The following is a 20985-nucleotide window of genomic DNA, read 5'->3' as shown; positions in this document are numbered from 1 at the left end:
TATTGGGGTCACATCAGTTAGCCCCACCCATGGTCCCCACCTTGAGCAGGTTGGGGAGACGGGAGACAAATGCATAATGTTACGTAGTGGTGGGTGCTGTGAGGAAGGCAGAAGGGGGTGAGGTGTGGAGAGGAGGTGACCTCAGCAAGGTGGTCAGGTCACAGGTGACAGAGTGAGCCTGGAGACAGGCAGGGGAGCATTCCAGCCCAAGGAGCGGCCTGTGAAAAGGTCCAGAGGCCCAGTAAGAAGTCCGGTGTGGCTCAAGGGGGCAAGCGGGTTGGGAAGTGGCAGCATGTGATGACAGGGGTAGCCAGTGAGGAGGGGTCAACTCACGTGAGACCTGGCCACCACAGTGACAACAGGATTCACTGAGGGCGCTGGGACAGCCCTGGAGGGTTTTGAGCTAGGTGTGATGGGACCGTCACTTTGGTCTCTGGATGGAGTGACAGATCACAGAGGCAGAAGCAGAAGGCAGTCGGGGGTTTCCAGCGGTCAAGGGAAGGATGGGGGTGGGGAGAAGGGTCAGACTCAGGGACTCACTTAGGAGCCACAGGACTTGCTCAGGGCCGAGCGCTGGTGCTAGGGAGGGACGAGGGCCCTTGGCATATTTGGCCTGAGTAAGGTGCCATTTCCCGTTGGCCTGGGCTGGGGAGCAGCGGGTTTGGAGGAAAGCTGAGGGCTCTCCTGGACACGTTATGGTTGAGGTGGCCCTCTTCCAGATATTGTGTGGTTGAGGTGAGGAGCCAGACACAGGGCAGGGAGCACCCAGGGCCCCTGGGTCTTAGGCCCGTCCTCCCACGCCAGCCAGCCTGGAGTGGAGGTGCAGCCCTGGGAACCCAGGGGCCTGGGTGCAGGTTTGCAGCTCACATGACTCCCTTCCTGTGTCTGAGCCTCAGCATCCTCATCTGTAAACTGGTGATGAGACCCTTCACCTCCGGGAATCACAATGCTTCTGGGACATCACCTCATGGTCTGGGGCAAGTCCGTGCATGACTGACGGCTGCTGTCTCCGGAAGGTTGGCTCAGAGGCTGGCACTGCTCACAAGGGGGTGGGACAATCTGAGGAAACGGCCAGGCAGGTGCCTCTGCCCTCGGCACGGAGGTGCCCAGACAGGCCGCCATCTGGGGGTGGGAACCGGCTTGGGTGCATCCGCCCATCCCTGGCTCCTGGCCTGTTTAGGGCATTTGCATCAGCAGGCAGGCATCTGGGTGCTAAGCAAGACGTCAGTCAACGCTGGGGCCCTGGGCTGCCCACTCAGCATTGGCCTTGGAGAGGTCACCACTCGACCTCATTCTCAGGGCAAACGTGATTGCTCTGTTCGTGTTGGCCCTGACTTTTGATGCTTTCTCGTTCTTTGAGCCCTGCTTTGGCCCATCCTTAATCCCCTCCGTAGGGAGTCTCTACCGGAACCCCTGAATTGGAGTCCTGGGGGCCGCACCCCCAGCGTGGTGCACAGGTCAAAGGCCATCGTCAGCCCAGACACAGTGGGGACAGGATGGATAGAGTCACTCGATGAACGTCCACATTTGGAGGTGTCTGTGAGCAAGATCTGGGGAAACGTGTCGCAGGGTCTGGAATTCAGATCTGGGGTAAGTGCCGAGCTGCCAGGAAAGCCTCTGGGGGCCAAGCCACTGAGGCCTCCCGATCCCGGTGCCATGCAGCCCCAGGGCCAGGCTCAGAGGTCATGCTGCGTCAGTACTTGCCAAGAGCTGAGTACCCCTGAGGCCCAAGCATGACAGGGACTTAGTTTTATAGAAGAGGAATCCCTGCTACAGGGAAGGGGTGGCCCAGGACGGTGGTTGAACAGGAGCTACGCTGTCCAGCCTGGGCCTGCGCCCACCTCTCTTCCTCTCGTGCAGGCTGCACCCCCCACCCTGTGGGCTGAGCGCATGACCGCCGAGCCCCGTGGCTGCAGTGGCTGGTGTGCACAGCGGTGTCCCTGGCGGGTCACCGACTCAAGGTCTGCCTGGAATTTGGGGGCCAGAACAGCAGGCCAGCCCCAGCCCCAGCCCAGGGAGCAGGGGCTTTGCCCAGGCAGCTCGGATCACGTCAATTTGTGGTTCTCCTGGTTCTCTGCCAGGGGAGGAGTGAACGGGAGAGACAGCACTGCACTTGGACACTAATTTACAATTTCACTGAAGCATGAAATCACTTCCTTCCCTTACCAGATTATTACTTAAGCAGAAAATTGACTTGGAGTGGGGGTTGGGAGAAGTATATACTTTTGAAAATTAAAAAGGAGAAAAGATGAGGTTTGGTTTTTTAAGATACTTTTTTTAAGCTTTGGGGCACCTGGGTGGCTCAGTCGGTTAAGCGTCTGACATCAGCTCAGGTCATCATCTCATGATTCGTGGGTTTAAGCCCCGAGTCGGGCTCTGTGCTGACAGCTCAGAGCCTGGAGCCTGCTTCAGATCCTGTGTCTCCCTCTCTCTCTGCCCTTCTCCTGCTCACTCTCTGTCTCTCTCTCACAAATGAGTAAACATTAAAAAAAGTTCTTTTAATATTTCTAAACTTTTATTTACTTATTTTGAGAAAGATGAAGAGAGCACGAGTAGAGGAGGGACAGAGAGAGAGAAAAAAAATCCCAAGCAGTTTCTGCACATAGCGTTCGAACTCCCCAAACCATGAGATTGTGACCTGAGCTGAAATCAAAAGTCAGATGCTTAATCAACTGAGCCACCCGGGCGCCCCTGTCTGTCGACTTTAATGAAAATGCCGTGGAATCCCACACATCCAAGTGCGTGACCAGCCCGTGTCTGTCTGGCCACATGGAGCAGCCGTCTGAGGGCCAAGTCCTGGCCAGAGGAGGGCACAGGAGGGAGGCAGGTGAGGTGCTCACTGTGGCCCAAGGTCCTAGAGTCGCCTGTAGGGACTGAGGAGGCTCATTTGGCTGCGGGTGTTCCAGTTGCTTCCGCCAAGGCAAATCTGAATTGCGTTCGTAGTGAGCATGCCCTACTGTCACCTGGGCCTTTTTTGTGGCTTGCGTTTGGGGACCAGAATTGAGCAGGTGTCTTGCAGGTGAGCCACTGAGCAGCCCAGCTTTGCCTTCAAACCCTTGCTCATCCCCGGTGTGTCCGGGGGCCTCTGAAGACCCTGGATTTGGAGAGTGTGTCTATACTGAGCCCTGAGGCTGGAATGGCAGCTCTTGGGAACTTCCCAAGGGCAGGGTTGCTGAGGGACTCTGGCTGGTGCTGCTGGGAGCCCAGCTCAGGACAGATCCCGCTGGGAGCATGGGCGGGGGTGGGGACTCTGTCTTGGGCCCTGTGGCTCCTTGGGCTTCCTGTTTCCAGTCTGCCACAGAAAACCCAGAAAGCATCAGCCTCCTCGGGTCTGTGGAGAGTAGAGATTGGGCTTGGACCTGGACGGCCCACACGGGGATCCCGACTCTGGCACTTTGGGCAGCCATTTTGCTTCTCTGGGCCTTGGCTTCCCCAGCTGTAGAATCAGGCCACGAGGGCTGTGTCCCCAACGGGCAGCTCAAGGGTGGGATGAGGCCAGGCCACGGGCTACTTAGCACCGCCCTGAAATGCTGTGTGCTTAGTGGCCCCGGACATCATGTGCATTCTCTTGCAGTCTGCCACGGGGTGGGCAGCCACAGCTCACACTCACCCAGACGTGGCTCATCTCCAGGCCAAAGGCATTCGGTTCTGCAGCTGGTCCCAAAACAACAAAATCAGTTTCTGAAGGGGAGAGGTTAAACCAGCCACTGCCACCCATGTGGTGCTGGCCACGTGGTGGAGGGGAGGGGCGGGGCTGAGAGGGGAGAGGCTGAAGGGTGAGCTGCCCAGGGGCCCCCTCTCACCTGTGTGGCCTTGCCCCCCGGCAGGTCGGCTCAGCATGTCGGTCAGCGTCCATGAGACGCGGAAGTCGCGGAGCAGCACGGGGTCCATGAACATCACCCTCTTCCACAAAGCCTCCCACCCCGACTGCGTGCTGGCCCACCTCAACACCCTGCGCAAGCACTGCATGTTCACGGACGTCACGCTGTGGGCGGGCGACCGCGCCTTCCCCTGCCACCGCGCCGTGCTGGCCGCCTCCAGCCGCTACTTCGAGGCCATGTTCAGCCACGGCCTGCGGGAGAGCCGGGACGACACGGTCAACTTCCAGGACAACCTGCACCCCGAGGTGCTGGAACTGCTGCTGGACTTCGCCTACTCGTCGCGCATCGTCATCAACGAGGAGAACGCCGAGTCGCTGCTGGAGGCCGGCGACATGCTGCAGTTCCACGACGTGCGCGACGCGGCCGCCGAGTTCCTGGAGAAGAACCTCTTCCCCTCCAACTGCCTGGGCATGATGCTGCTGTCAGACGCGCACCAGTGCCGCCGGCTGTACGAGTTCTCGTGGCGCATGTGCCTGGTGCACTTCGAGACGGTGCGGCAGAGCGAGGACTTCAACAGCCTGTCCAAGGACACCCTGCTGGACCTCATCTCCAGCGACGAGCTGGAGACGGAGGATGAGCGCGTGGTCTTCGAGGCCATCCTGCAGTGGGTGAAGCACGACCTGGAGCGGCGCAAGGCGCATCTGCCCGAGCTCCTCCGGAGCGTGCGGCTGGCCCTGCTGCCCGCCGACTGCCTGAAGGAGGCCGTCTCCGGGGAGGCGCTCCTCATGGCCGACGAGCGCACCCGGCTCATCGTGGACGAGGCGCTCCGCTGCAAGACCAGGATCCTGCAGAACGATGGGGTGGTCACCAGCCCCTGCGCCCGGCCGCGCAAGGCGGGCCACACGCTGCTGATCCTGGGCGGCCAGACCTTCATGTGCGACAAGATCTACCAGGTGGACCACAAGGCCAAGGAGATCATCCCCAAGGCGGACCTGCCCAGCCCCCGGAAGGAGTTCAGCGCCTCGGCGATCGGCTGCAAGGTCTACGTGACCGGGGGCCGGGGCTCTGAGAACGGGGTGTCCAAGGACGTGTGGGTGTACGACACCATGCACGAGGAGTGGTCCAAGGCGGCACCCATGCTGATCGCCCGCTTCGGCCACGGCTCTGCTGAGCTGGAGAACTGCCTCTACGTGGTCGGGGGACACACGTCCCTGGCAGGTGTCTTCCCGGCCTCCCCGTCTGTCTCCCTGAAGCAGGTAGAGAAGTATGACCCCGGGGCTAACAAGTGGACCATGGTGGCCCCGCTGAGGGACGGCGTCAGCAATGCTGCGGTGGTGAGCGCCAAGCTGAAGCTGTTTGTCTTCGGGGGGACCAGCATCCACCGAGACATGGTGTCCAAAGTCCAGTGCTACGACCCCTCGGAGAACCGGTGGACCATCAAGGCCGAGTGTCCGCAGCCTTGGCGGTACACGGCAGCCGCCGTGCTGGGCAGCCAGATCTTCATCATGGGAGGTGACACGGAGTTCACGGCCGCCTCTGCCTACCGCTTCGACTGCGAGACCAACCAGTGGACGCGGATCGGGGACATGACCGCCAAACGCATGTCCTGCCACGCCCTGGCCTCGGGCAACAAGCTCTACGTGGTGGGGGGCTACTTCGGGACCCAAAGGTGTAAGACCCTGGACTGCTATGACCCCACGTCGGACACGTGGAACTGCATCACCACGGTGCCCTACTCGCTCATTCCCACTGCCTTTGTCAGCACGTGGAAACACCTGCCCTCGTGAGGAGCACGTGCAGAGCCCAGCCAGGTGAGCCCCCAGCACCCCGGGCCCCGTCCCTCTCTGGGTCAGGGTCTCTGTGTCTTCCAGGGGAGGGTGGATGGGGCAGCAGGTGCCGGGTGCTCCGGCCCCTTTCTCAGGTCTGGAGCTACAGCCTTGCTCTGCCCCTTGCTTGCAGTTGACCTTGAGCAAAGCGTGTCAGCCCCCTGCCACATGGGGACAGCCACCTCAGATAGCCTGCACGTTGCAGTCGCTGGGGGTCCTCTGACAATACCACGTGGAGTTGAGGCCACAACGGCATCCTCATCTCTAACATGATGGCAGGTTAGGGCTTCCCAGAGTCACTCTCGGATCCGAGCATTCACTGGAAGGGCTCAGGGAACACACTGTAGACTGTTACTGTTCACAGTCATGGTCTAGTACAGGGAAGGGATACAGATTGAGATCAGCCAAGGACGGAGAGGAATGGGGCAGAGCCCTTTCCCTGTGCGGTCGGGACCGTGTCACTGCCCACATCAGTGAGTGACCGTACGCACAGGACATTCCCCAGTGGGGAGGCTCACACAGGCTCTGGCGTCCGGAGTTTTTACCGCGGCCCCATCACATAGGCTCGACTGATGGCCCACGTGGTTACTCTGCATCCAGGTCAGCTGGTACAGCATGACCCAGAGCCCCGACCCTAAGGCCCAGGGACTTGCCCATCCCCAGTCCTGCCCTAGACAGAGACAGTCTGTTGGGTATGACCGATAATCTCCCAGAAGCCAGGGACAAAGGCCAGACTTCTTTACAACACAAATGCTAAAGCCCACGCCACACCCCATACGAGGCAAGTCTAGTGTGTATCTGATGTGTGAGTAGCACCCCAGGGACCCGCGAGGAACAGGGACGATGGACAGAGCGCCCAAGAGGCCAGGGGCATGCTGGAGCTCTGGGCCCAGGTCCCCGGTGGAGGCAGTCCCTCGAGGTGGTGAGAGGCCGCCTCGGCGCGGTGGCGTGACGAACGAGGGGGCTGTGGCCTAGGTACTGCTCCCGCCCCTGGTTCTTCGTGCCCTTGTTACAGGAGAGCCTCACACAAGGGGGAAGCTGACAGCGGATGCAGGGGGCTAAGGGACACAGTCAGGTGCCCTTTGGGGGGCTCGGGGGGGAGACGCAAGGAGGGACTTGCCCAAGGTCTGAGGGCAGGTGCAGAGTCAGGTGGAGGGAAGGACCAGCTCATCCGGACAGGCCTCTGAGGGGCAAGGTGGGCTCTTCCCTGCAGCCCCTGTGGGGCAGGGGCAGTGCCAGCCCTGAGGTTGGATTAGGGGGTCCCGAGTAGGGGCTGGTGGATTTGTAGACGCAGGACAAGGTCTGAGTTCTGGTTCCAGCCTCCTCGGTCAGGCCCTGGAGAAGCCTCCTCCTGGGCCCCTCACACCTGACACAGGAGCAGCAGGTCCTGAGGGCTGAGTTCTGGGGACCCCAGGGTGGGTGGGAGGCAGGGAGGCATGGGTCCCAGGGGCTCTGAGAGGCCGTGGCCTGGGGTGGGAGATCCCAGGCCCTGCCTGCAGCGCAGGCCAGCTGTCCTCACCAGGAGGGCTGGTGACCAGTCCCAGCTCCGAGACTGACCTGGAAGCCTCAGACACCCCCACCCCCACCCACTCCTGGAAGCTCTCTGGCAGCTCAGAGAGATCGGCTCTCAGGCCAGGTGCCCCCTTGAGTGCAGATCACAGAAACCCCCTCGGGAGCCAGCCCGGACTGGAAACCTAATTTGCCCTGGGATGTGGTGGCTGCCGGCCTGCGTGCCCAAGGTTGTCCACAGCAGCGCGGTCCGCCCTCACTGGGACTGCACCTCTGCGCAAGCAGGTGCCCCAGCCAGACCCGCTCGACCCGGCCTCTGACGCCCCTACGGGGACTTGCCAGCCAGCAAGGCAGGCCCAGGGCACACGCCTCCTTTGTCCAGGGTGTTTGGGCTCCTGAGGGCCAGCCTAGATTGGGGGACGGGGGAGCTTCTGAGTTGTCCTGTTCTGTTTTAATCTTCTCCCTCCATCTTTGAGAGAAAAATCCGAGGGGCCGAGTTGTCGGCTCCCCTGGGGCGTAAGCTTTAAGAGCATGGTGGCGCCTCCTGTCCTTTCCCAGTTCCTGCGCTCTGGGGTGCTCACTGGTGGCGCCTGAGGGCCCCTCCCTATGAACCTGGACAGTGGTTCATCCCCATGTGGGAGAGGGTGGGGCCTGGCCGGGGGACTTGGCGAGCCCTTTACCTTTCTGGGAATTTCTTCCACTCCAAGGACACATCATTCCTTGTTCTGGCTCTTACAGGCTGCTTGACCCCCATTACCTAACTCCCCCGAGCTTGGCCTTGCCATCTCAAATACAGGTGTGAAAACTGTGTTACTCACAGTATTTGAAGAGGTCAGGCAAGGGCTGGTTCAGAGTCCGCGCTTACACGAGGCAGTGATGCAGAAGGATGGGGGCCATGATGGTTTGGGGATGTTTGGGTGGTGGGGGCCTCTCCACGTCCCCAGGCCAACTCTTCCTTCTAGAAGGGTCCATCGCCCAGAGTCAGGAGGCACATTGTGTGTGCCCATCTGAGTGCAGCGGGGACTTTGTTCTCTCATCTCTGTCCCAGCCCCTGGTGGGGATGCTGTCGTCAGCCCCATCTCAGGGAGGAGGAAGCGGGTGCAAAGAGGCTAATTGCCCAGATGGAGCCAGTCCTGCTTGAGACTGGAGCACGACGCCTGGGGCCCGGGTGGGACTGGAGCGCCACGCCTGGGCCCCCGGGTGGGACTGGAGCGCCACGCCTGGGCCCTACCCTCCGAGCAACGTGCTGTGTGGCCGAGGCTGTGAGTGGCTCCGGCCTGCACGCCTGCACGTTTCCGAGCTCCTGCACCAGCTCCACCTGCATCAGGGGCAGAGGGACTTTCAGGCTTCCGCTCCAGTCCCGCATCCCAGCTGTCTCCTTTATGTGGGCCACCAGCCAGCCTCTCTACAGTCCTTCATGGCCCTGAGAGACCCCCTCCCGCGGCCCTGCCCCCCAGGTTGACCCTGGGGGGTTCCCGCTCTCTGCTCATGCTTGTCCTGCTTCTGTCCCGTTAGGCCCGCTGGGGTGGCCTCCAGGTCCCTTCAAAGGCAGGGGAGGAAACTGGGCTCTCTGGGGAGGGGCCCGTGACACAGCAGCAAGGCAGCAAGCTGGTGGTGAGGGTGTTCCTGGCCCTCCCCCAGTTCCCCAGGAAATGGGGCTGCAGTGGCAGCCATCATTGTCGCTGCCAGCACTAGGCTGGGGAGGGGGGTGCGTCCTGAGCCAGGGCAGGGCTGGGAGGGGGGCTGGGGCAGCAGCATGGAGGTGGGGGTGCCGAGTCCCAGCACCCTGCTGCAGTGTGCGAGGAGCCCAGGCGGAACGCGGTCCCCAGGGATGGAGGGCGGGAAGAGCAGGCCTGTGTCTCCCGGGCCCAGAGGACAAGTCCTGCAGGCTTTCCCTCTGGGCAGCAGGGTAGGACCCGGGGGGGGGGGGGGACCTATCTGAAGCCCCTGTGCCTGGACTAACCCCCTGTCCATCCTGCGAGGCTCTAACTGAAGGAGCCACCCGCTGGGGTCACCTGCACCGTGCCTCCCCTCCCCATCACCTACGTCCCCTTGGCCATCTCCAGGCACTCAATTGCCCATCTCGGCCACCAGTCGTGGCTTCAGTGGTGCCTGCGTCTGCACCGGGTTGTTCTAGCTGCTCCGTTGCAGGGACGGCAGCTGAGGCTGAGAGTGTAGGCAGTTGGCATCAGATGAATGGCTAGGAGGGGCCGGGGTAGGATCGAGCCCCAGACCTGCCCCAGTGTCCCAGCCAGCTCTCCGTATGTGGGTGACGGCAGCCAGCTGCGGCCGGGAGGCCCCTGGAGCCTGGGCTGCGTTACCCTGGGTCACCCTCCAAGTGAGGATCAGCCGTGAACGTTCTCTTTCTCTCCCACGGAGCCCCCTGCCCCCATCAAGCCCTTTAAAGGCACAGCGCCCTCCTGTCTCCTCCCCTGACCCTCCCCTGCACGCTGGGCAGGAGTCCAGGCCACCAGGAGCTCGCCTCTCCACAGGCATTGTTGGGCCCCAGCCACTTGGGGTGTGGGGGCGGAGGGCCCTCCAATCCCCGCTCTGGGAAAGGCTGAGCCCATTTGTCCCCCACGGGGCCCCGCGAGGGGCTCCGTCACTGCCACGGGAGGGCCGATTGAGCACATTCTGTCCTGCCTTCAAAGAAGTTGCCACCGGGAGGAAATCCCAGAGCACAGATCTACACGGACGGGCCTGGTGCATTGAGAAAGGTGCTGGGCAGGCGTTCAGACATCTTGAAACACACCAGGGACCGGGACAGTGGCGCCCTCCCTGGCCGCGGTTGGCAGGGCAGGCCTTCCGGCCGCCCCCAGGACCGTGAGAGCAGGAAGGGGGTTCGCCAGGACAGGCCTGTCACGTGCAGGCAGTGTGGGGCGACCACTGGCCCCGTCTCTGCAAGGTGGAGGAGGGTCCCCTCTCACAGGAGGAGACTAGGCCTCAGAGAAGCCCCTGCCAAAAACTGGGGTGGCCCCTGGCTGTCCCAGTCCAGGGGCAGCTGTGTGGCCTGGGAGGGGATTCAGGAGCCAGACAATGTGGCTCCCCGGTACCCTCGGCCTTCAGGGTGTCTCTCGGTGCCGTCTCGTCCTCAGGGACTCAGGACAGCCCAGAGGGGCCCCGTTCCCCAGGTCAGGGTCTCGTGGCGTGGGTGGCTTAGAGGCTTAGTTGGGGGCAGCGGTGGGGCCTTGCCTCCAGTGGAACAGCACCCCACATCGCCCCATCTGCCTCGTGCGTCGGGAGGCTGTGGGGCAGAGAGGCCCTGGAGGTTTGGGTTTGCCACCTTAGAGTGTCTCGGGGTGCTCGAGGCCTCGTGACCAGCTTCTCACTTGTGGGGGCCTTCACTGCCCCCCTGAGGGAGCAGTGGGTGCCCCGCCTAGCTCCTGGGGGGTGCTGACCTTCCGGGGACTTCCCACAGAGCTCAAGCCAACCCTCTAGACGCGTTGGCAGTGAGGGAGGGAGGGGCGTACCCCGCTTGAAGGAAGAAAGCCCCACAGATCCGGGGGCTGGCCTGAAGTTCTGCATGCTGAGTACGTGCAGACTGACCAGTAGATGTAAGCCCCTGACGCATACTCCTTACGCACTGTGCGCCAGGCACAAGCGTCAGATGGGACAAAGCTCTAAGACCAAGAATGGCGCCATCGCTCGTGGACGTTCTGCAGAGTGTCTCACCTCCTTGCCTGTTGGCAGAACGGGCAGCCGGCTCCGCCTGCCTGTGCCAAGGGCCTGCTCACCCGTGCCTCTGTGGGGCCACCGTGAGATGTTAGCATGCTGGCCAGACGTCATCCATGTCCCGGGCACAAGTGTGCCTGCTTGCTCAGGGCCACCTCTGAGGCCATGGCCCCTATGGCTCTGCCAGAGCAAGTGGCGTTGGGTGTTGAGATGGTGTGTGAGCGAGCAGGTGCCGGGAAATCATCAGGGAGAACCCCCGGCCCCTCCGCGCAGGACTCCAGGCGGCCTGCCTGTCCAACACGGCCCGCTGCTGCCACGAGTGCGCCCTTTGTTCCTGCGGCTCCGGCCGAGGGCATCCCTTCCTGACACACGCCCACGGCCACACCTCCACACGAGCTCACGCACAGTGGTGCTGAGCTGCCGCAGCGGGTTAGGCTTTAAAGATGACCACGCTGGCCAGCTGTTGGGTTATCTCACTTGCTTCGAGGAGATTCCACATAGAGCCTTCCACGTGCGTTAGACCACTTCATCCTCTCCGGGAGGCTGAGATCCGTCCCCTCAGCTTCCACACGAAGCTCAGAGCAGAGGCTGCATTGATTGAGAAGCCAGTGCTAGAGTGTGAGCTTGGTGACCACAAGGTCACCCCTCATTCACCACTGTCAGCCCCCACAGTCTATCTCAGGGCCCAGGTCAATGGGCTGCACAGTGAATGTCAAGGGCATGAATGAATGTGCTGGCTGCCACCCACAGCTGCCCGGTTCTTCCTAACCACGTGGCTGGCATGCCCCTACCTGCCCCCCTGCTCTCTGACTACCCCCTTGCCGTTCCCTCCTCATTTTCAGACATGCCAGATTCCCACCTCAGGACCTTTGCACACGCTGTCCCTCCTGCCTGCTTCCCCCTTTGGCAAACTCCGTTTGTTCTCGAAGCCGAGGCTGCAGCTCCTCACAGTGGCCTCTGATGGTAACTCTGTTCCAGGTTGGCATAGAACCGTGTGGGTTCGATTCATACTCTGCCCCCCTCCCACCCTCCCTCTTCCTCTGCAGACTCCGCGTGTTTCTCCCCGCCCCATGGCCGCAGCCCTCGCCGCCACAGAGTGGCCCTGACCCTGTCTGCCACCGCAGGAGGCCCGGCCCCCCCGGCTCTGGGAGCAGCATTCTCAGGGCTGCTACGAGCTTCGGACAAGGGAAGAGAAGCTGTCTCGAGAGCCCCGTGTGTCTGCCTGAGGCCTTTTCCTCTCTGGTCTGCAGGTGGTCTGCAGGGGAGAGGACCTTCCAGAGGGACGCGGACCGACCCCAGGACTCCCTCGGCCTCGGGGCAAAGACACATCCGCAGATCCTGCCTGGGGGGCTGAGAGGAGCCGGGCAGGCAGCCTCGCCGTCTCCCTGTCGTGGTGGTAAAGTCACCCAGCGGAGGGTGTCTCAGGCCTCGTGGAAGCAGGGTCCCCCGGCACCAAGAGCAGACGCTGCCTGGGCGGGAATGGAGGCGGAAGCCCCTGGGGCGCCCTCACACCACCTGCAGGGCTTCCTGAGTAAATGACCCCGAGACCCCAGTCTTAGAGCAGAAACCCCCGGGCCCCTCCCCACCCCATCCTGGTCAGGCCAGCTGTGCCAGGTGCAGAAGACACTTGAGCCCCATCACAACGGGACCCCGAGCCCCGAGCCCTATTAGACGGGGGGATGCCCTCGGGGGCCACCCCGCCTTCCCCTCAGAGCCTGCCTGTCCTGGGAGCCCACCCCAAGAGGTGGCAATGGCCTTGTCATCTGCTGACATGACCGTGCGGGCTCTCAGACCAGGAGCAGGTGTGAGAGGGGACCACAGGGTCACTCTAGAGCCCCCCGGCATGGAGGACAGCAGCAAGGCCCGTGGTCCCCGGCCCCCAGCCGCTGGGTCCCTCCTCAGCGTGTCCCCCGTGTCTGGGGCCCTGGAGGGGTCCGCTCACACCTGGAATCGGGGTTTCTGGATCATCCCTTGCCGGGCGCCGCCGGAGTGGGAAGCGGCCTGCGCCAAACCCAAGGCTTCCCCGCCGCCTGCCGTTCGCTCGGTGCCGCTTGGCCGGTCAGGGCGGGGCCCCCACATCCCACGCAGGTGCTGTGCGTGACTGGGCCCTGCCCGCAGTGCAGACTGAGGGCCTGTCTCCGGGAGAGGCCTGGGGCTGGGCTCGCCCGCCCGGGGAGAAGCCGGAAGCAGAGAGTGCATCTCCGGGTCCCCGGGAGGCCGCAGGCCCTTCCGCAGCGGAGGCTGGCCTCCGGGGCCGGGAGACGGCTCTGCGGGGGGAGGCTGCCCACCGGGGCCGCGGGATGCAGGGCGGCCGAGGTGGGGTAAGCGCACTTTGCACACGGCACAGCGGGCCTTGCAGTGGTGTGTCCCCGAGTTGTGTTCCTTCTGTTTCTAACTTAATAAAAGAGCTGAGAAAAATCTTGAAATCTTGCTTCCCTGGGTGCTGGGACCAGTCTTGGGACAAAAGACGTGGGCAGATGTGGGCTTTGCCCCACTCGCCCGGGCTTGACGTCCGCCCTCGCCGTCCCCCCACCACAGTGTCTGCCCCTTCAATGAGTCGGGGGGTGCGGAGACCCCCTCCCCAGGGACCCGCTGGCACCCAGATGCGAGGGCTTCCTTTCCTCGGATTATTCCAGCAGCAGAATCCGTTGCCTTCCTGAGGGCAACTCTCAATGCGCTGGTCTGTGTGGGAGCACCGGCTGAGGGTAGGGTGGTGCTAACACAAACCCTTAGGAGCAAGGGCACAGGGCAGTGGGTGCCCTGAACCTCGGGGGTGTGCACACCGGCCTGTAACAGCATAAAGAGCTGATTCGGATGCTCAAGTAGGAGGGTGGCAGCTCCTTTCTTGCCAGGTTGAACGAGCACCCCTTGAACTAGTGAGTCGATCTCAGACGTGTGGCGAGCTTAGAACGGCCCAGCAGGGGCGCCCGCCCAGCTCCCTCCACAGTCCCCAGGCACAGCCCCGGGAGGGACACCCAGCCCCTCACACTGCCTGCCCCCGCCCCTGCCAGTGGGATGACAGCCAGCACGGCGTGAGACCCAGACAATGTCCATCAGAAGGTGGGGACGACTTTCTAATAGGCCACAGGCCAAACGGCACGGCAGACGGTAAGTAGAAGTGTGATCCTCATTTCTGCAGCCTCCGTGTGAGCGTAAGTGAGCCAAGGCCAGGGCAGCTCCACAGGGTTGGGCCCCAGCCGCCTCCTATCCTGTTGCTGTATCCACTAACTTGCAGGCCTCCATCTCCTGGCCCAACGTGGCTGCCCAGTTCCTGCCATCTCTGCTGCATTCCAGCTGGTAGGAAGGGGAGAAGAGGAGGTGACCAGCAAGCCTCTTTAAGGGCATCCCCCAAACTTGCGCACGTAACCTCTGCGCACTCCCAGGGGAGGCGGGACATGCCGGCTACGACTTCAGACGGTGACTCAGTCAAGGGGCGGTGGATCCTGGAGGCCAAGGAGCAGCTCCCACCTCCCGGCCTGGTCAGGAGTTGGAAGGAGCCTTTCTAAGCCGACCTGCCTCCCCTCCTCCAGAGCTGCTGAAGTGGGACACGGGCCCTTTCCAGAGCCTGGCCCCATGTGCGTGCCAGCACCAGCACGTTGCAGAATTGCCCCCTTTCATCCATCCACACAGTGACCCCCAGAGGTGGGCGTTCTTGTCTGCTTCCTGCTGGTGAGGAAACGGGCTGAGAGGTTAAAGCTCCTCCCGCAGGGGCTCACACCACTGGCGGCAGGGCGCGGAACCAGCCGGCTGTGGATGTGAGCGTGCGGGTGAGTGTGGTGCGTGTGTGTTCCCAGTTCAGTGATCGCAGGGCTAATAGAACTGAGGTCTAATAGAACCAGAGAGCCTGGCTGCAGAGTGGCTGCCGCCATCGCAGTGGGATTTGCACCCAGTCTCTGGCCGGCACACCCAGCTGGAGCCCCGGGAGCCAGACTGTGTCTGGGATGGGGCTTTGGGAAGGGGAGCCCATCTGGGATGGGGTAATAAACCCCTGAGAACCTTGTCTCCAGGCGGCTGTCAGAGCTTTCACGTGTCCCAGCCCCCGGTGTGGAAAAGTGGACAGGAAGGCCACGGGGAGCCCTGGGAGCCTCCCCGGGGCCAGCGATGGTGGCCGACTGTCCCTCCTCCTCAGAGCGGGAGCCGATGCGGGACGAGCCTGGCGTCACCTCCAATGCCTCGTGGCAGACCATCCCTGCTCAGCACCCAAGGCTGTAGGCAAGTCCTGGTGGGGGAAGGAGGAGGCTTGTAAGCAGCAATTCTCTTTAATGAGGCAGCTCGGGAAGAGCTCTTCTGGGTCATCGGAAAGTGGGTATTTGAAATCCGTTGTCCCAGCTCCTGCTGCACAGGAGGGGGGACAGTCTTCAGCAGCACACAGGTGGCTTCCCTGGCTCGTGCCCCACCTGACCCCCGGCCTCCGGACACACAGCACCTGCCAGCCTCGGGCCCTGCCCTGGATGCAGGTGTGCCTGGGGCTAATTTCCAGCGAGAACACCCAGCCCTGGGTTCTCCCCTGCTTCGCTGCCTCTGTGGGTTTTGGGCTTGGGTTTGGGGAGGTGCTCTCAACCTGGGGCTCAGGATCGAATTCAGGGGTCTGTATGCTTCAGTGAGGAAAAAATTATACCCTTACTTTAAGAATCTCTCAATTACAGCATTTTCTTCACTAGGGACCTAGGGAAACAGCCTACTGGTATCAGCCTCTGTGACTCTCTGGGTGTTTTCATGGCATTAGAGTCATAAATACCTCGAAGCACCACAAACTCATGACTGTGTGCGTCCAAATTACAGAAATTCTTTGGCTACCAGATCACATTACTAATGTGCGAGTCGAGAAGCATGGATGTAAAAGTACAGATTATAAATTCGGTTTCTAAACTATTTCGTATGTAATCCAGGCAGAACCGTGTCCCCAACTCCTATGTTGAAGTCCTAACCAACCCCCAGTGCCACAGATCATAGCCTTTTCTCTTTTTTTTGAGACAGACAGAGCATGAGTGGGGGAGGGGCAGAGAGAGAGGGAGACACAAAATCTGAAGCAGGCTCCAGGCTCTGAGCTGTCAGTACAGAGTCCGACGCGGGGCTCGAACCCATGAACCGTGAGATCATGACCTGAGCTGAAGTTGGACACTTAACCAACTGAGCCACCCAGGCGCCCCAGATTGTGGCCTTTTTGGAAAGAGGGTCTTCGCAGATGTGATCAGTTAGGATGAGGTCGTAGCAGAGTCGGATGGGCCCCTCCCCCAACCTGACTGGTGTCCATAGAGGGCAGATGTGGACACAGACCACACACAGGGAATGTTGAAGCTACGCCGCACAGGCCAGGGCACTCTCAGAAGACAGGAGAGGGGCGCCTGGGAGGCTCAGTCGGTTAAGCCTCCAAGTTCTGCTCAGGTCATGATCTAGCGGTTTGTGAGTTCGAGCCCCGTGTCAGACTCTGTGCTGATGGCTCAGAGCCTGGAGCCTGCCTCGGATTCGGATTCAGATTCTGTGCGTGTCTCTCTCTGCCATCTCATTCTTCCGTGCTCTCTCTCTCTCTTTCTCTCTCTCTCTCTCTCTCAAAAATAAATAAATAAATTTAAAAAATGCAGGCGAGAGGCCCAGGACAGGCCCTTCCCTAATTGTGATGATGACATGGGCCTGCCGACACCTTGATCCTGAACTTGCCTCCAGAACTTCAAGGCAACATGTTTCTGAGGCTCACAAAGTCCTTGCAAACTAATGCAATAGGTTTCCCCCCTTAGGCTGCACATCACAGCCCACGTACTTAACACCGTTCCCTGGGGAGTCCACAGGCTTCACCAGCTGATGCAGAGCCAGAGCACCAGAAAGGGTAGGGGCAGAAGTCCTGACCTAGGGTGAGCCACGCGGTGCTGGGTCTTGTCCAGACAGGGTGCCCGCCACGGCTTTCCACTCATTGCAGGTTCCCCAACAGGGACTGCAGGCCTGCGTGGTGCCCTCGGCCCAGCACCCACGCTGAGCACAGTAACCTCGTGTTGATGTCCTTTCTGGTGTCCTGATCCGGGAGGGAGCCAAGCTGTGAGCCCAGAGCCCGACTCGGGACTCAAACTCACAAACCGTGAGATCATGACCTGAGCCGAAATCAAGAGCCAGATGCTTAACTGAGATACACGAGCACCCACTGCCCCCCCAATTTTTTTAAATTATTTTTTTAATGTTTATTCATTTTTGAGAGACAGAGTGCGAGCAGGGGAGGGGCCGAGAGAAAGGGAGATACAGAATCCAAAGCAAGTTCCAGGCTCTGAGTCATCAGTACAGAGCCCGACACAGGGCTCGAAGCCACAAACCACAAGACCGTGAGCAGAACTGAGGTCAGATGCTCAACCAACTGAGCCACCCGGGCGCCCCCCAGATGACTTTTAAGGTCAAAGTGCCATGTAGTTAGTTTCAACGGAAAAGACCCAGGCTTAAGATCAAAGACACAGGGTCTTCACCCGATGACAGTGGCTTCAGATCCCCGTTCCAACCTGCCTTGTGCAAAGCCTTCTTGGACTTTGCTCACCTGAGTCACCACCCGGAAGAATAGTTGGGGACCTTAAATAAGAACACACGGGTTTCCTTCTTCCCCTATGGGAGAGATCTGTGAGTGAGGAGGAAGGCGTGAGCCAGCACCCCTCCCTCCAGAATGGTCGTCTCCGCCTCGGGCTCTGAGGGGGACTTGGGATGCAGACTTCGGGCCTTCTAGCCATTCTAGAGTGTGCATGTCCCCTGGCCCCGGCGCTCTCTAGGACATTTTTTCCCCATGGAGGACTGAGACGCTGGCCCGCAGAGGTCAGGTTGCCTTCAGATGGAAGGAAGGTGAGCAACCAGAAGGCCATGGGGGCCTCTGCCCCCAGGAAGGGGACGGAGGCAAATTTCCGCTGGGAGAATTGGGGGTTTGGTGGAGAGCCTGGGGAGTTGGTATCCTGGTTTGCCCAGGGCTCTGGGGTTCCCAGGATGTGGGAAAGTGACATACGGACCAGGACGGGGATCACCCCGCCTGTGTCCCCTGTGCTGGCCCCACTGGGGGCCACGGCTGGAGGTTTGCGGCGGTGCGGGGAGCAGTGACTGAGCTTCACCTCTCATGCCGCCACTGCATACCAGCGGCATGTCACGGGCAAACCCCAGAACCCTTCAGATCTCGCACCTATAAAGAGGGCTGGCCACCCCCTCAGTGGGGTGAATGACACAGGCTGGTGTCTGCGATTGCTTCTGAGGTGACAGGCCCCTGCAGGAGAGCGCTCAGTACCTGCTTCATTGAGTTGAACTGGGGAGGACTGGACTGTCTTCTGGTCAATTACTTCATCTAATTTATGGAGCACCAACTTTCTGCCAGGCACAGGGCTCCATGCGGGTAGCTGCCATCCCCCCAGGGTCCAGCGTCCCAGCCCTCCCTGTGGGTGACAAGGCCCCACACACTTTCACCCCATCTCTGCTGTCCATCAGGGTGGTTTGCAGACAGACTCATCACTGTGCACCCTCGCCCCCCCCCCCCCAACTGCCCCGTGAGCACCCAGGGTTGCCTCCCAAGCAGCACAGCCTGGGCAGGGGACCAGGGGAGGTGGGAGCAGGAGATGGGCTTCTCCCTCACTCCCCCACCCTGCCCCCTAAGGTGAGCTCTGCTGGGATGACAGACCCTCATCCAGACCCTGGCTCTGAGAACAAAGCATGCTCTGAGATTTCATGCCCTGTGATAGGTCATTTCAACGCCATAAGAACTTTATGGTTTTTTATAGTTTGTTTGTTTGTTTATGTTTATTTTTGAGGGAGAGAGATTAAGCACAAGCAAGGGAAGGACAGAGAAAGAGGGGGACAAAGGACCTAAGGCAGGCTCTGTACTGACGGCATCAGTATGGGGCTTGAACTTATGAACCGTGGGATCATGTCCTGAGCCAAAATCAAGAGTCAGACGCTTCACCTACTGAGCCACCCAGGCACCTCCAACTCCGTAAGAGCTTTAGAAGGTAATTCTGCCCTCTGTCTGCTTTGGAGTTTGGACACTGGTGCCCTGTGTCACATCTCTGGGCATGTGACCAAACACTAGGTTTGGTCTCTCTTCCTCTCACCTCCCCGCTTCTCAGGAAAAGAAGTGAGATGTTAACCTGAGAGGTGAAATGTTACCAAAAAGCACAGCTGCTGAGGTCGGGCCGTGGGGCTGTGCCCTGGCGGAGGGACCCACTCGGCCTGCCGGCAACATTCTGCTCACCACACTGGTCGGTGCGTGCCGGTGGCTGCTGGTTCTGCACTGACGCTCACTGTGGCCGTCCCTGCCACATCTGTCCCTTCCCAGAAGTCTGAGCTGTGCTCTGGGCTCGGGTCAGCATGCCTCGTCCCCAGGAGCTGAGCCCCTAGATTGCACAGGGCAGGGTGGTGGGGACGCACTGGGAGTCAGGCCAGCTGGGGTCCAGCCCTCCTTGTACCCCGGTGACCGTTCTTGGGAATGTTGCTTTGCTCCTCCAGCTCAGTTCCTCATTTCAATAAAAGTGGGGGAAGGGCAGATAATACTGACTGTTTTAAGGATTAAACTGGATCTGGTAGTTAGGGAGGTTACTAGGCTTCCTTCCACAACGTTCCTTTCCTTTGCTCATATAAGGTGGTCACGGAGCCATCGGTGCATGTTAGAAGAGAAATTAGCTAGAAAGAGAAAGCATTCTGGATTCCCTGAAGAGTCACAGGAAACGCCATCACCAGTGCCCATTTCCCTTTTAGCCCTGGCTGCCAGGAAACCCAGGGCCGACTGCACATGTCCGCTCTGAGGCTAGGATTCCCCTCCTCTGGGCGCTCTGGGTGCATCCTCTTCGTCCCACCCAGATACTCATTCCGTGAGCCCCCTGCGGAAGTGGTTAGTGCAATCGCAGGTCCTCAGCTTCTGGACGTAACATGCACGGAGTCTCAAGACCCTTGCTGGGGCTGCTTCATCTCGAGACTTTCTTCCCTGGGAAGCCGACCGCATCCGGAAAGAGTGAGTCCCTGTGCTGTTCGCAGGGACGGCCCCCTCTCCAGGTCCAGGCCCGTGTCTGGTGGCTGCTAGGGGAGGGCTCTGGTCTGACACAGCTTTGCTCAGAGCCCGCTAAGCATTGAGGGGCCCGCAGGTCCCTGGGGGATCTTCCCCCCCGGAGACCTAGGCTGTCTCTGGGTGCGAGCGCCGCTCTCCAGGCCGGTCTGAGCAGGAGCCCCCGGCAGGCAACTGAGGAGGCATTTTTCTCTCTACGGGTGATGGAGAAAGGGCAGAAGTCTCCCGTCCCCCTTGGGAGCGGTGCCTGCCGCGTGGTCCCCAAACCCGAGGGAGGCTTCACCGTGGACGCAGCATGGTGCGTCCATTCTGCCGGGGCACCCACAGTGCGGGAGCTTCAGGGCCCCCAAAGGCACGTGCTGAGGGGGAGGTTGACAGCAAAGCGTAAGGTGACCCGAGAGTATTCCACTGACCGATGCGGAGCGGGGCTCCACAACTCTGTGCCCACCTGGGCAGATGTCATCGTCCATCCGCCCGCTGACCTCCACCTGCCGACCTGGCCAGTCCTTAGCTTGAATCGTGTTTCAAAACCAGAGTTGTCCTGGTGCTGACGCTTTGATTTAAATTTAAAAAACAATTTTTTTTTTTTCTGGTGGAGATGAATTCTGAATCAGCCCATTTGCCCACAAGGACTGGCTTACACAGTAGGCATTTTCTACACGTTGAACAACTCTTTATCCTTAAATCTATTTAAGGCAGCAAACAGTCTGTCCCAAATCATATACTTTGTATCTCTTAAGCTTGTGATACTATTTTAGAGATCTGCTTTTTTTTTTTTTTTTTTAGTTTATTTATTTTGAGAGAAAGTGAGCAAGAAGAGGGGCAGAGAGAGGGAGAGAGAGACTCCCAAGCAGGCTGCATACCCTCAGCATGGAGCCTGATGTGGGGCTCAAACTCACTAAGTGTGAGATCATGACCTGAGCCAAAGCTGGACCCAGGTGCCCTGAGATCATCTTTAAAACGCAAGAGGTAGGGGCGCCTGGGTGGCCCAGTCACTTAACCACATCTGACTTCGGCTCAGGTTGTGATCTCGAGGTTCGGGGGTTCCAGCCCCGCATGGGGCTCTGTGCTCACAGCTCAGAGCCTGTAGTCTTCTTCAGATTCTGTCTCCCTCTCTCTGCCCCTCCCCTGCTCATGCTCTGCCTCTCTCTCA

The 20985-nt window shown here is 60.5% G+C and overlaps 1 protein-coding gene across 2 annotated transcripts in view; it reads left to right on the top strand.

Annotated features, from left to right (window-relative positions):
* The window catches only part of KLHL25 (kelch like family member 25), a 32914-nt gene extending 20020 nt beyond the window's left edge, over positions 1-12894 (top strand). The window contains exons 2-3 of one of the 2 annotated variants that reach the window (XM_039245776.1): positions 3828-5632; positions 12079-12894. In XM_039245776.1, the coding sequence (XP_039101707.1) occupies positions 3839-5608 (1770 nt within the window). In that variant the 5' untranslated portion in view covers positions 3828-3838 and the 3' untranslated portion in view covers positions 5609-5632; positions 12079-12894. Of the gene's footprint in view, positions 1-3827; positions 5633-11874 lie in introns of both variants that reach the window. The other variant, XM_039245775.1, reaches the window with a different exon arrangement.
* Positions 12895-20985: the final 8091 nt, after the last annotated feature.

The sequence above is a fragment of the Hyaena hyaena genome, unplaced genomic scaffold (assembly GCF_003009895.1).
Source record: "Hyaena hyaena isolate Hyena2069 unplaced genomic scaffold, ASM300989v1 scaffold_266, whole genome shotgun sequence".
Taxonomy (NCBI): Eukaryota; Metazoa; Chordata; class Mammalia; order Carnivora; family Hyaenidae; genus Hyaena; species Hyaena hyaena.
Note: the sequence above shows the minus strand (reverse complement) of the source record. Positions and strands in the feature narration are given on the sequence as shown.